General features: G+C 45.9%; 1 protein-coding gene across 1 annotated transcript in view; it reads left to right on the forward strand.

The window, feature by feature from the left end:
• The first annotated feature begins 465 nt into the window (after positions 1-465).
• LOC124606173 (tRNA dimethylallyltransferase-like) overlaps positions 466-13,631 on the forward strand; it is a 903,559-nt gene continuing 890,393 nt past the window's right edge. The window contains exon 1 of the mRNA XM_047138139.1: positions 466-621. Within this exon, the coding sequence (XP_046994095.1) occupies positions 466-621 (156 nt within the window). The remainder of the gene's footprint in view (positions 622-13,631) is intronic.

Genomic DNA, 13,631 nt, shown 5'->3' on the forward strand with positions numbered 1-13,631 from the left:
CAGAAGATATCAGGCGAATAGAGTGGTCTGCCTGTTCTCCATACCTAAACCCCCGTCTGGAATGCTCTCTGTCGACGTATCGCTGCACGTCTACAAACCCCTACGACACTTCAGGAGCTCCGGCAGGCACTGATGCATGAATGGGAGGCTACAGCCCAGCAGCTGCTCGACCACCTGATCCAGAGTATGCCAACCCGTTGTGTGGGCTGTGTACGTGTGCGTGGTGATCATATCCCATATTGATGTCGGGGTACATGCGCAGGAAACAGTGACATTTTGTAGCACACTTGTTGCGGCACGGTTTTCCCAGCTTATCATCAATACCGTCGATTTACATATGTGAGTCGTGTATGTTCCCTATGTGCCTGTGTTTTTAGCGCCAGTTTTGTGTAGTGCCGCGTTTTGTGGCACCACATTCTGCAATTATTCTTAATTTATGAGCACGAGTGTAGATAAAGCATTAAAATGCGATTAAGGCGCTCCTCTGGCGGCACCCTCTTGCGACTCGCCGCTCATATTCACCCAGTGACACAGTTCCGCGCCGCGCGCTGTTTTGCGCCGTGCCGGCTCGCCTCGCGCGTGTTTGAGCAGTTGGCGCGCCTGCTGCCGCTGGCTCACTACGTACGTACTTAACACGCGTACTCGTCGGCGGCCTTTGCTCCGCCGCGTGCGGGAAACGCCGGCGTTGCGACACGCCTCCTATTTTTACGCGCAGCCGCGTTTCCACTTGGACGCGCGAGCAGTCGCAGACGTTTCTTTATCGGCTACAGCGCAAACAGTTTGTAAGGCTGACGCCTGACGGCGAAGTAAACTGTGCCGCCGGAACGGCCACGGGCACTGTTAGGAGCGCAGAATGGCGGCACTGTGCGCCCGCGGCCCGTGCACGCCGGTTCCAGGTATTTGCGGAATGAACGACCCGCCACAAAGGAGTGTGTGTTCTAGCCGGGGCGCTGGCGCGATTAAGCAACCGCTCTTTCGCCAGACGTAATGATGCTTCGCCGCTTACGCAAGTGCGCGATCGGCCTCAGTAAGTTACGATGTTACGCCCTACTTGTCGCGGTACTGCCTTCGTGTGACGTATTAATTTCAGTAATCCATCTTTATCAGCGTTGTAATGCTTGGACGTGAGTAACGAACGACGTGCCATGCATTTATACTACCTTTTTCAGAGACTGTATTACCGAATAACGTTACGAAGTTCCAAAATTAAAGCAACAAACTACTATTTCCCCGTCCTGTGTCTAATTCACGATATAGTCGTACAAACTGTCAACAGATGTCCGTACGATTGTGTCCTGCACGGAAGGTGGCATTCTGGTCAACGGACACCGAACCAGTTCAACACCTACAAAACACCGACCCGTAATCAGTGGGAGTTGCGTCACCTGCGCATAGACGTCCTGTGCATAGACGTTTGGTGCCACATGCTCCTGATATCTAGCAAAAACTTGTGAAATCTGTGCTACAAAGAACCGCTGCTGCATTGCATCTCAAAGGAGGGAGAAAATGTTATTAAGAAGGTTGTCATGAAGTTTGGCCTCATCAGTGTACGTTGGTGTCCCAAATTAAAGCAACAAGCCACTATTTCCCCGTCCTGTGTCTAATTCACGATATAATATCAACAGGTGAGCGTACGATCGTATCCTGCGCGGAAGATCAACAGACAACCATGGTAACTATGATGTCAGGGCATCTATGAGATGGGATAATGTTTGGCGGCTAGTCCCACATCCACAATCTCTGTTTACACAGTCACAAAATGGTTCAAATGGCTCTGAGCACTATGGGACTAAACTGCTACGGTCATCAGTCCCCTAGAACTTAGAACTACTTAAACCTAACTAACCTAAGGACAGCACACAACACCCAGCCATCACGAGGCAGAGAAAATCCCTGACCCCGCCGGGAATCGAACCCGGGAACCCGGGCGTGGGAAGCGAGAACGCTACCGCACGACCACGAGATGCGGGCTACACAGTCACAGACAATGCAGTATGGCACAGAGAAGAAGCCTACGAGGATCTCTGCGGTGGAGGGCCATGGGAGGAATGGAAGTAGGACAACTGCAAACTGGCGACCCGACGGTTTAATGTGAATCGTTCTGTTTTTCGGATCTGGCGATAGGTTATAGAGATCGAAACTCTATCGCGAAGACCATGGCGGGGCCGACCACCTGCAAAGTCGGAAAGAGAGAACCTTCATTTGGCTGTAAGGGCACAACGGTACACACCCTTAGTACCGCTCGGCAACTGGTATCTGACCTCGCTGCATCCACTGAACGTGTTGTATATAGGCAAACGGTGTACAGAATGCTTCCACAGAGTGGCCTTTATTGTCGGAGACCTGCTGTATGTGAACCTCTGACGCGTCTTCATAGAGGGAAACGTCTAGAGCAGAGCCGTCATCGTACAGTAGGCCATTGTTCTTTTCACAGATGAGTCCCGATTTGGTCTGGACAGTGATCCTCGACGGATTCGCATCTGGAACACGATTTCGGGACCCAACCATTGTGAAAATAGACTGATATCGAGAATGATCCCTAATTGTGTGGGCAGGGATTATGTTGACCACTCGAACCCCTATTCATGAAATTGTACGGTTAAATCACAAGGATTAACTGTTGTCAGGTATCGTGACGATATCTTGGGACATGCGCGGTTGTTACGAGATGCTGTGGACCCAGACTTCGTATTGCTGGACGATAATGCGCGATCTCATAGGGCACGGGTGGCTGATGTTTTCCTGGAAGTGGAAGATACTGCACGCAGGGCGTGGCCTGCTCGGTCGCGCGATTTGAATTCCTGAGAGCACGTCTGGGATGCACCGGGGACACGCGATGCATCGCGTTAGCATCCACTGACCACTCTCCAAGACTTGCTAGCAGCGCTGCAGGAAGAATGGGCGTTATTGCCTCAACATGAGATTGATGGCATCATTCACTGCACGCCCCGTCGTTGTCAGGCTTGTATTGCTGCCACAGGTGGTCACACCCCATGCTGAGCGCAGTAACCAGTTGTCGGGATGTGTGTGTAAATCCGTTAAGCTGGAAAAAACGAAGAACATTTTTGTCTGCTGTTACTTTGCAGTTGTTTACGTTCTGTATTCTTTACACTGTTTCTACTGTACTATCACCTGATTATACAGTTTTGTGGCAAAATAAACGCACCCTTGCAAGAATTCAATTTGTTGCTTAAATTTTGGACACCAGTGATTTTCAACAGGGAGCAAATTCACACGTAAAGTGACTTAAGGCGCACTTCAAGAGTGTGTTACAGGAACTTTGCTTTCTACAATGCAGCGTATTCGGAAATTCCCATTACGAACTACTAGGTTTTGTAGGGTGGCGTGAATTCATAATAGTTTGAATAGGAACCCATGTTCCGAAACGTACTACGACGGTCGTAACAGTACTGATGCATTACAACAAGGTTTCCGTTCAGATGTGTAACGCGTCCACTCTGCTGAGGGAAAGAAAAAAAGTCCCAACGTAACTTTTAGTGGTATGCAGTAGGATAGAGAGCATGACGTGGCACTGGATGTCCGTCGGAAAATGTGGTTCCAGCATGGTGGTGCACCACCTCACTTCTCACGTGCGGTTCGGACACATGTGAACAGACGCTGCGGTGAGAGATGGATAGGTCGAGACAGTCCAACCGCGTGCCCGCCGTGATCGCCGAATTTAACTCCTATGGGCCACTTCTTGTGAAGTCGTATGCAAAATATAATTTACTAAAGTCCCGTAGAGACAGAGGAAGATTTGCTGATACGAGTTCTGGCCGATGCACGGGAAACTGAGAAGACACCAGGTGGGATGGAGAATGTGTATCAGAGCATGCTTCGTAGGTACAATGTCGGTGGCAACGTTGGAGGTCCACAGATGGAGCCGCTATTGTAATGCATCAGTACAGTTATATAAGTACAGTATTATGTTTTTTTTGTTTGTTTTTGAATAGTACAAACACGTTTAAAAATTATTAATACAAACACATGTGCTTAAGTGATAAATGCATGATTCGTTGTGTTTCCTTTCGAATTGTTACTAATAATTGTACGGCAATACTGACCCTACGATTTATCTTAGAAAATAGATTAAGGAAAGGCAAACCTACGTTTCTAGCATTTGTAGACCTAGAGAAAGCTTTTGACAATGTTGACTGGAATACTCTCTTTCAAATTCTAAAGGTGGCAGGGGTAAAATACAGGGAGCGAAAGGCTATTTACAATTTGTATAGAAACCAAATGGCAGTTATAAGAGTCGAGGGGCATGAGAGGGAAGCAGTGGTTGGGAACGGAGTGAGACAGGGTTGTAGCCTATCCCCGATGTTATTCAATCTGTATATTGAGCAAGCAGTAAAGGAAACAAAAGAAAAATTCGGAGTAGGTATTAAAATGCACGGAGAAGAAATAAAAACTTTGAGGTTCGCCGATGACATTGTAATTCTGTCAGAGACAGCAAAGGACTTGGAAGAGCAGTTGAACGGAATGGACAGTGTCTTGAAAGGAGGATATAAGATGAACATCAACAAAAGCAAATCGAGGATAGTGGAATGTAGTCGAATTAAGTCGGGTGATGCTGAGGGAATTAGATTAGGAAATGAGACACTTAAAGTAGCAAAGGGGTTTTGCTATTTCGGGAGCAAAATAACTGATGATGGTCGAAGTAGAGAGGATATAAAATGTAGACAGGCAATGGCAAGGAAAGCGTTTCTGAAGAAGAGAAATATGTTAACATCGAGTATAGATTTAAGTGTCAGGAAGTTGTTTCTGAAAGTATTTGTATGGAGTGTAGTCATGTATGGTAGTGAAACGTGGACGATAAATAGTTTGGACAAGAAGAGAATAGAAGCTTTCAAAATATGGTGCTACAGAAGAATGCTGAAGATTAGATGGGTGGATCACATAACTAATGAGGGGGGCACTGAATACAATTAGGGACAAGAGAAATTTGTGGCACAACTTGACTAGAAGAAGGGATCGGTTGGTAGGGCATATTCTGAGGCATTTAGGGATCACCAATTTAGTATTGGAGGGAAGCGCGGACGGTAAAAATCGTAGAAGGAGACCAAGAGATGAATGCACTAAACAGATTCAGAAGGATGTAGGTTGCAGTTGGTACTGGGAGATGAAGAAGCTTGCACAGGATAGAGTAGCATGGAGAGCTGCATCAAACCAGTCTCTGGACTGAAGACCACCACCACCACAACAACAAGAACAACAACAACAACAACAATTGTACGCCTAACTCAGTTCGTCAAGCAGAAGTGGATGAGTTAAACATCTGAGCTGAAACCGTTGTAGAACGTTTCTGAGCATGGATTCGTATTCAAAATACTTCGTACTCTCTCCCTTCTACAAGTCCTAGAAGTTTAAAACGGGAATTTCCAAACGCTCTGTATACATGGCGGTCAGAAACAGTACGAAAAGCTTGTAAGAGTGATAAATTTAAGCTAGGGGAGCAAAATCTGTATTTGTTCGTTTCGCGACATCGTATCTGACAGGATGCTTGAATTTGCGCGCGTGACGACCTTATTGGTTAACTTCAATCTTAAATAACTCGGAAACGGCGCAGCGTATCGCATTTTTTCTTGACAATTATTTCTGAGCACAACCAACACCCTTACAAGCGTTTCTGTTTTTGACCGACCAACTGAACAGCCTCGGAAGCTCCACGATAGTTTTCGTGGGTAATGCCGTTGTATAGGCCTACAGAGAATCAGAACGCCAAAAAAGTGTTGCCAGTTGCAGCAAGGCCTGCGAAGGATCGACAGTTTGTGAGGGGATTTTAAGCTGAACCTTAAAATAAACAAATGTAACGTATTGTGCAAAAATTAGCAGAAGGATCGATCGTTCTGTTATTACATTATTTAGCACTGGAAACAGTCAGATCCATAGCATATCTAGGAGTACGCGTACCCACCAATTGAAAGTGGAACGCAGGTAAGGCAGATGTCAGACTGGGATTCACTGGAGGAATCCTCACGAACTGTGGTCCACTCACAAAGGAGGTGGCGGACAGAACTCACGTTCGACAAATAATTGAATATTGTTCGTTTGTCTGTGATCCGTACGAGAACGGATTGTTTGAAGAAATACCGGTAGGAAAGATTCAAAGAAGAGCACCGCGTTTCGCTACAGGCTCATTTGATAAGCGCGAAAGGGTCGCGGATATGCTCATCTATCTCCAGTGGCAGGCCCTACATAACAGACTTTCTGCATCGTGTTATGATATACCGGGTGGTCATAATGACACTGTCCCTATTTAGCACGTTATAACACGCAAACTAATGACCGTACGAGTATCAACTTGGTAGCATTAATGTGAAGGACATGGGGAAGAGAAATAATGCAATATCAACTCAGTTGAAACACTTTTAATGTGCTGCTACGGTACATTATACCATTACATACCGAAACCATTACTGCTACAAAAGGTATCAATATGGCACCCATCAGCGTCCAGAAGATTCCAGAATCGCAGGATTGCATTCTGCACAGCAGAACGAAGCATGTCTGTGGACCGAGCGAGTTGGCGCAGCGGTTAGCACACTGGACTCACGTTCGGGAGGACGAAGGTTCAGTCCCGCGTCCGGCAATCCTGATTTAGGTTTTCCGTGATTTCCCTAAATCGCTCCAGGCGAATGCCGGGATGGTTCCTCTCAAAGGGCACGGCCGACTTCCTTCCCCATCCTTCCCTAATCCGAAGAGACCGATAACCTCGCTGTCTGGTCTCCTCTTCCAAAACAGTCCAACCCTTCATGTCCGTAGGTATGCTGGCTATCTGTCTTGATATGCTGCGCTTCAAATCAGCACATGTGTGAAAGTTCCAGTGGTAAACCCTGTCCTTCAGATATCCCCACAACCAGAAATCACAGGGAATGTGATCAGGCGATCGTGCCCGCCAAGCACTTGGATAAGATCGGCTGATAATTCGATCGTTTCCAAATGTGTTTCGAGAAGCAGGTGAAGTTCACGACCAATGTGCGGTGGGGCCCTATCTTGCATGGAAACTGTCGAGTTCAATGCGTCTCTCTCGTGTAGGGCGGGTATGGCATGCTGGCGAAGGATATCGCAGTAACGCTAGCCACTCTCACTGCACGTCTTTGGTCCTTCTGCGCCAACCTGTTCAATAAAGAGTTGGCCAAAGATGAACGTAGCCGTGAAGCCACATCATAGGGTGACACGTTTACCACACAGAGGAACTTCATGCACAGTGACTGGAGGTGAAGGTCCTCGCACTCGGGAAATCTGTGTGTACACCTCACCTGTCAGAGAAAAATGAGTTTCGTCTGCCCATAGGATGGTCCAGGGGCAGTCCTTGTCAACTTCAGTCCTTGCGAGAAAGTGGAGAGCAAAGTCAACAGGTCGTTGTGCGTCCTGTAGTGCAAGCTGCTGTACGATATGGATCTTGTACGGAGAATGGTTCGAAGAACCTTCCGTACAGTGGACCACGGGATGTTCAACTGTCGTGACAGCACGTGCACTGCCTGACGATCGTGAATTGAGGGCAGCGATGTCTGCCATAGCCACAGCGATTTCATCAACCACCTGTGGTGCCATCGGTCGTCGGGCTCTTGCCGGAGCGACGCCCAGTTCTCCACTTTATTCCAACTTCTTGCCGGCCGAAGTGGCCGTGCGGTTAAAGGCGCTGCAGTCTGGAACCGCAAGATCGCTACGGTCGCAGGTTCGAATCCTGCCTCGGGCATGGATGTGTGTGATGTCTTTAGGTTAGTTAGGTTTAATTAGTTCTAAGTTCTAGGGGACTGATGACCAAGGCAGTTAAGTCCCATAGTGCTCAGAACCATTTGAACCATTTTTTCCAACTTCTTAATCATGCTCTGCGCAGCAGGTGGAGAACGAGCAATCTTCCGTAATCGTTTCAGCCGTCGATGTTTTCGAATTGCAGCTGCAGCATTGCTGTTGTTTTGATAATAGAGCTTCGCCGCCGGCCGAAGTGGCCGTGCTGTTAAAGGCGCTGCAGTCTGGAACCGCAAGACCGCTACCGTCGCAGGTTCGAATCCTGCCTCGGGCATGGATGTTTGTGATGTCCTTAGGTTAGTTAGGTTTAACTAGTTCTAAGTTCTAGGGGACTAATGACCTCAGCAGTTGAGTCCCATAGTGCTCAGAGCCATTTTTAGAGCTTCGCCAATAATGCCCTGCTCCTTTTGTCCAAGCTCATGTTGACACATCAGCAAGTGTACGGCGACTGGTCAGGTGTGTGAGACTATGAATCTCGATGACTGATCACGGGACGTGTTGGCCATAGTTGGACCTGGACGGTGGCGCTGTGACGCATGGAAATCATGTACCCCATACTCTGGACACAATGCTAACAAGTTCGGCACTCGTACGGCAATTAGTTTCCGTGTCATAACGTGTTAAATAGCGAAAGTTTAATGATAACCATCAGATATTGTTAAAATTCGGAGACCACGCGTTCCTATAAGATTCAATCCAAATATTACTTCCTCTTGCAAACGTCTCACGGAAAGGTCATGAAGGTAAAACTAAAGAGGTAAGACCTGACAGGAGGCTTGTCAGCAACCGGCGGACTATTCGCTACCCGAACAGGAAACGGCGGAAGTCACAGTGGTCCACATTGTAGCCTTCACCACACGCCACAAGATGGCTTGTGTAGTATAATTGTGGACAGAGGTGTAATCCGCAACGTATCCTCCCCTTATTCATCAGAAACTTTTACTTGTTCTGGCATCAACAGCGACAAAAATGATCGTATTACAATGTTTAACTGGAGTTTTTCCATGCAGTGCTAATACGAGTATACAGGGCTATTCTTGCTAACGTTTAAAAAACTGCCAAGGTGACGCAGATGACGCTGAGACAAGTGATTTAATAAAGACACATGGGGGCTGCGAACGTCGGGAAATATCCGAAAAGTAGATGACAGATGTTGAAAGTGTGACCTCACCCGATGACATACCCCGTCGCACATGCAGTGGTTGAGCTTATTGGTCTGTCGCACCTGGTCATCGCAACCCAAGTCAGGTATTCACGTCGGTGTGGCTTGGGCCCAGGTGCTCGACTACAGCGCGTGAGGCTGAGGGCTCGAATCTTGCGGCTGGCAGGATGTATATTTTTTCATTCGGTTTGACAATTATGCCTTTACATTGAGGTAATATTAACTGTTTCATTTACAGGTCTCGTGGTCCCCGTTGGTATGAGGAGGATTTGCTGTTGACAACGTGACATTAAATCGATTCTTTACATTTCATTTTGTACGACCATTTATTATTGCAGCTATAGCAGCAATCCACTTATTCTTTCTTCATCAAATAGGGCGTAATAACCCTTTAGGGCTAAATGGAGATATTGAAAAAAATCTATTCCACCCGTACTTTACTTCCAAGGATTCTACCACATTTGTATTAATAACATCATTATTAATTATATTATGCCTAATTAATCCTTACCTACTAGGAAACCCAGATAATTTTATACCTGCCAATCCACTGTCCTAACAGATACATTAATCGTACGTTCCACACTGATTTCTACGGTCATTTTACGCAGTGTTGCTTGTCTGTCAACACTGACAGCTATACGCAAACGCCGCTGCTCTCGGTCGTTAAGTGAAGACCATCGGCCACTGTGTTGCTCGTGGTGAAAGTTAATGCCTGGAATTTAATATTCTCGGCACAGTCCTAACATTGTGAATATCATAATATTGAACTCCCTAATAACGATTTCCGAAATGGAACGTCCCATGCGTCTAGATCCAACTAGCTGTCCGCGTTCCAAGTCTGTTAATTCGCGTCGTGCGACCATAATGACGTAGCGAATCTTTTCACATGAATCGCATGAGTACAAGTGATAGATCCGTCAATTCACTGCCCTTACTTTGTGTACTTGATACTACCATCATCTGTATATGTTCATATTGCTATCGCATGACTTTCGTCACATCAGATTATGGGGGCTGGATGAACTTGGGTCGGCCTACGCCCGTTCGGTAGAAATAAAATAAAAGAAAATAAAGCGAGAAATCAGATGTCACGCTTAATAGAAGTTAATAAATATACAAAAGTTTCTTTTCATTACCTTGTGTTACTGAAGCGGGTGAAGTATGAGTGTCGTATTCCATACTTCGTTAGACTATAAAAAATACCGCAAGCAGGTGATTTCCGTTTCCAAGCCATCTGCTTCCATTAAACTACAGGGCGAGAAGTGATGAGCCGGCCGGAGTGGCCGAGCGGTTAAAGGCGCTACAGTCTGGAACCGCACGACCGCTACGGTCGCAGGTTCGAATCCTGCCTCGGGCATGGATGTGTGTGATGTCCTTAGGTTAGTTAGGTTTAAGTAGTTCTAAGTTCTAGGGGACTTATGACCACAGCAGTTGAGTCCCATAGTGCTCAGAGCCGAGCCGAGAAGTAGTGAACTGATTTTAGATTCCGTGGCAGAGTGTATTAAACGTTTTCTTTCCAGATACGCCAGCCACCTGTAAGTTGGCAGCTCTTGTAAATCGCAGTGTCTGTAGCATACGCAGTAACTTTTCCACCGGCCTTTTTAAGTGTGCCGCACAGCATACAGCCCAGCTGTAGGGCTGGCACAGTTTGTCATGTCTGGGTGGTGTGAATTCCGTTCCCTGCAAAGGTCTGCCGCTTTGAAAGAAGGGAATCTGCAATCCAGATTTTCTGCGGTGGGCATTCATGTTGATCTAGTTTATGTATGAGACCGTGATGCCAGAAACTGCCGGCTGTTTCTCAAGTCCAAGAACGCCATTCAGGGGCTTTATTCTTCTTCCATAGCTTGAACTCTGCGCGGCTGCGAATATACGCCAATGTACAAAGTGGTTGTAATTTAACTTTCGCTACTTGGGTCAGTGTAGACTGAAAACTGTTTACCGTCTTGATGTTCAGACTGTTCGCTTTAGGATTTGCCTTGTTAGTAGGCTAGTAGTAGTATCATGACTTGCAGTTAGGCGCCGGTACTGGGGTTGAAACACAAGCATCTGTGTGCATTACAGTTGCAGACAGTCAACGAGCGTCTGAGCAGGGTGAAGAGGGGTTTAGTCGTAAAGTTATTTTATCACAACAACAGCAATACTACTACTGTTCTTCGCGAGTATCGACGCATTAAAGGAATGCGAGGGATCCTCTTTCCGCACCGGGGTTGAAGAACATGATACATGATTCGGAAGTTCGAAGTAACTGATAATTTGGCTACTGCCCCTGGGAGAGGCCGATGGCCAATTGCGCCATAAATTGTTGAAGTTACTGCGGCCATGACTGAGAATGCTGGACGCATTTAATAAGTGTTACCCTTTCACGTGGAAATTAAAATATTCTTTTAAGGTTTATTCGTTATTTCTCGTCCGCGTGCCCTTACAAACGTTTCCACAAAAATACGATCATTCATTTCTCATGGAGGCCTTCTCAAGCAGCAAAAGTTTAATGATGACACTGTTCTGGTTCTGCGTGTATCCGCGGATGCATCTGCAGATGTCGATAGTAATGATTACTTTGTGGTTAAAAGTTACAGGAGAATGTTAATACTACGATTTTCATCTACATTTGCTCTGCAAGCAATAGATAATAATGATTATTGATAAAATCATTACTCTTACCCATTCGGGATGGGCTACACCTATACTGTCTATATTGCTTGAAGACGGAGAATACATTGTTGACATTTGCAAGGTCTAAAGATGGTGACATGACGATCTTCCAGATTTTCCACACATCCCATTTCCCTCGTACCAGCAGCTGCCTCACGTGTGAGTCATGCTTGTGTCCACAAAGCGACATGAAGGCTGTTGTACGATACACTATCCATTCATATGTTAGCTACACAATGTCACTCCTGTTCGTGTGTAACATACGACATAAATAATATTCAATTTTAAATCGGTGATGGCTCAACATTTCTCTTATTAAAATTTAGAAGTGCGCAACACAACTATTATTATATTGACGAGTGTACGACTTTAACAGAATTATGGTGAATCAACATACATTTGATGAGTGACCTGTGTGACTAACATTTTAGTCTGCAGCTTGTGACATCACTTCATTTGACATGCCGTTGTTGAAGAAATGAAAACAAAAAAATCAGAAAATCCGTTTCAGAAATTACGGCAGAATGTAGTAACTTAAGGAACATATTAACAAATGACAGGCTTTTTCGTACTAAAATGTGGCCATTATAGTCCTCCAAGTTTTTGTGATTTCTGAATTGCGACGTCCGACGTATGCTGGCAAACATTCAGGACAACGCAAGTGTACCGTCAGAGTTCCAGCGTCCCAAGTGGGTTAAAGTGGTCTACAGAATTTAAAACCCGCGGACGCGGTTAAAGGACTTAACGGATACAGATAAAAGACTTACCGTTGCAGATAAGCAACTTGAGAATGTGGATGGTATTTTTATCAGCCGGCTTCCCAGGATTCTTGTGTCGTGCGCAGGGACTGTAGGATTCCGGAATGTGTAACGGCGCAAAAGTTATTCTTATTGGGCATCATGATGGCGTACGGGATTTGCGTGTAGGTTCTAGGACTATTAATTCAGAGGTGTTGCTGAGAGCCATTATTAGGGTGTGTGGGCACTGAACGTTGTGCTAAAAGTAAACCTTTTTCAGGAATAAACTTTATTTTAGTTGGGTAGTGTATTTACTTTTGTACGTACCCTCGCCAAGAGGAGGTAGTATGTTTCAAACCATGCACTGAAAATATAGTCAACTAGTCATAGCATATGGGAAAAGATATTTGAGGAGCAGTGTGGGGATGCGGTCGGTTTTGGGGCTCTGGGATTTCTCGGACATTTGATAGGAAGTCATATTGTTCCAGACACAACAAACAGTTACACAATACCCATCCCCCCTCCAGAAACGATCTTCTAGACACTCTAGTGCTAACTGCAGTCGAACAGGTGCAGTTCAGTGACACTTCAAAACCATACGTTAGTTCACAGTCGTATGGCTTTTTATTTACATGTGTTTATATGCAGCTATGTCTTCCCTGCGCTGTTCAGTTTCCTTATTTCGTGGGAAGTATGTGAACCAATCATCAACCGCCCGCAAAGTTGCGTCATTTTCCCTCCGTTGACCAACTAAAAACATCCCCCACACCATAAACTTCATGTAGGTTGATGACCTGGCTTTGTTTTCCCTGCGCTGTTCAGTTTCCTTATTCCATAGAAAATATGTGAACCATCATCAACCGCCCGCAAAGTTGCGTGGTTTTTCCTCCGTTGACCACCTAAAAACATCCCCCACACCATAAACTTCATATAGGTGGATGATCTGGCTTTAGAAGTCCAGCATGACGATTTCCAGCCGCTTTGCAGTTTATCCGCAGACCTAGTAAGGTAACGTAGAAGTAGTGGGAAGGGGACAATTTTAGGAGTGCTTCACTTGTGGGTGTGTGGGTGTAACCTAGAATCAGGTTTTTACTCAAAATAGTCGTTATTTTAATACCGGACAACATTGTCAGCCCAGAAAAAAATACACCCTTAACTCCATCTCCAAGAAGGATGTGCAGCTCAGTCCGCAAAAAACCGACGTTGGTATTGTGATTAATGAAACCTTCAGAGTAGTTACCAGGCATTTGGAAGCAACATGCATCGAAAAACTACACTATGTGGCCGGTATGACGTCAGACATAGGGAGGTAACTAGTTGAC

The sequence above is a fragment of the Schistocerca americana genome, chromosome 3, assembly GCF_021461395.2.
Source record: "Schistocerca americana isolate TAMUIC-IGC-003095 chromosome 3, iqSchAmer2.1, whole genome shotgun sequence".
Lineage (NCBI taxonomy): Eukaryota > Metazoa > Arthropoda > Insecta > Orthoptera > Acrididae > Schistocerca > Schistocerca americana.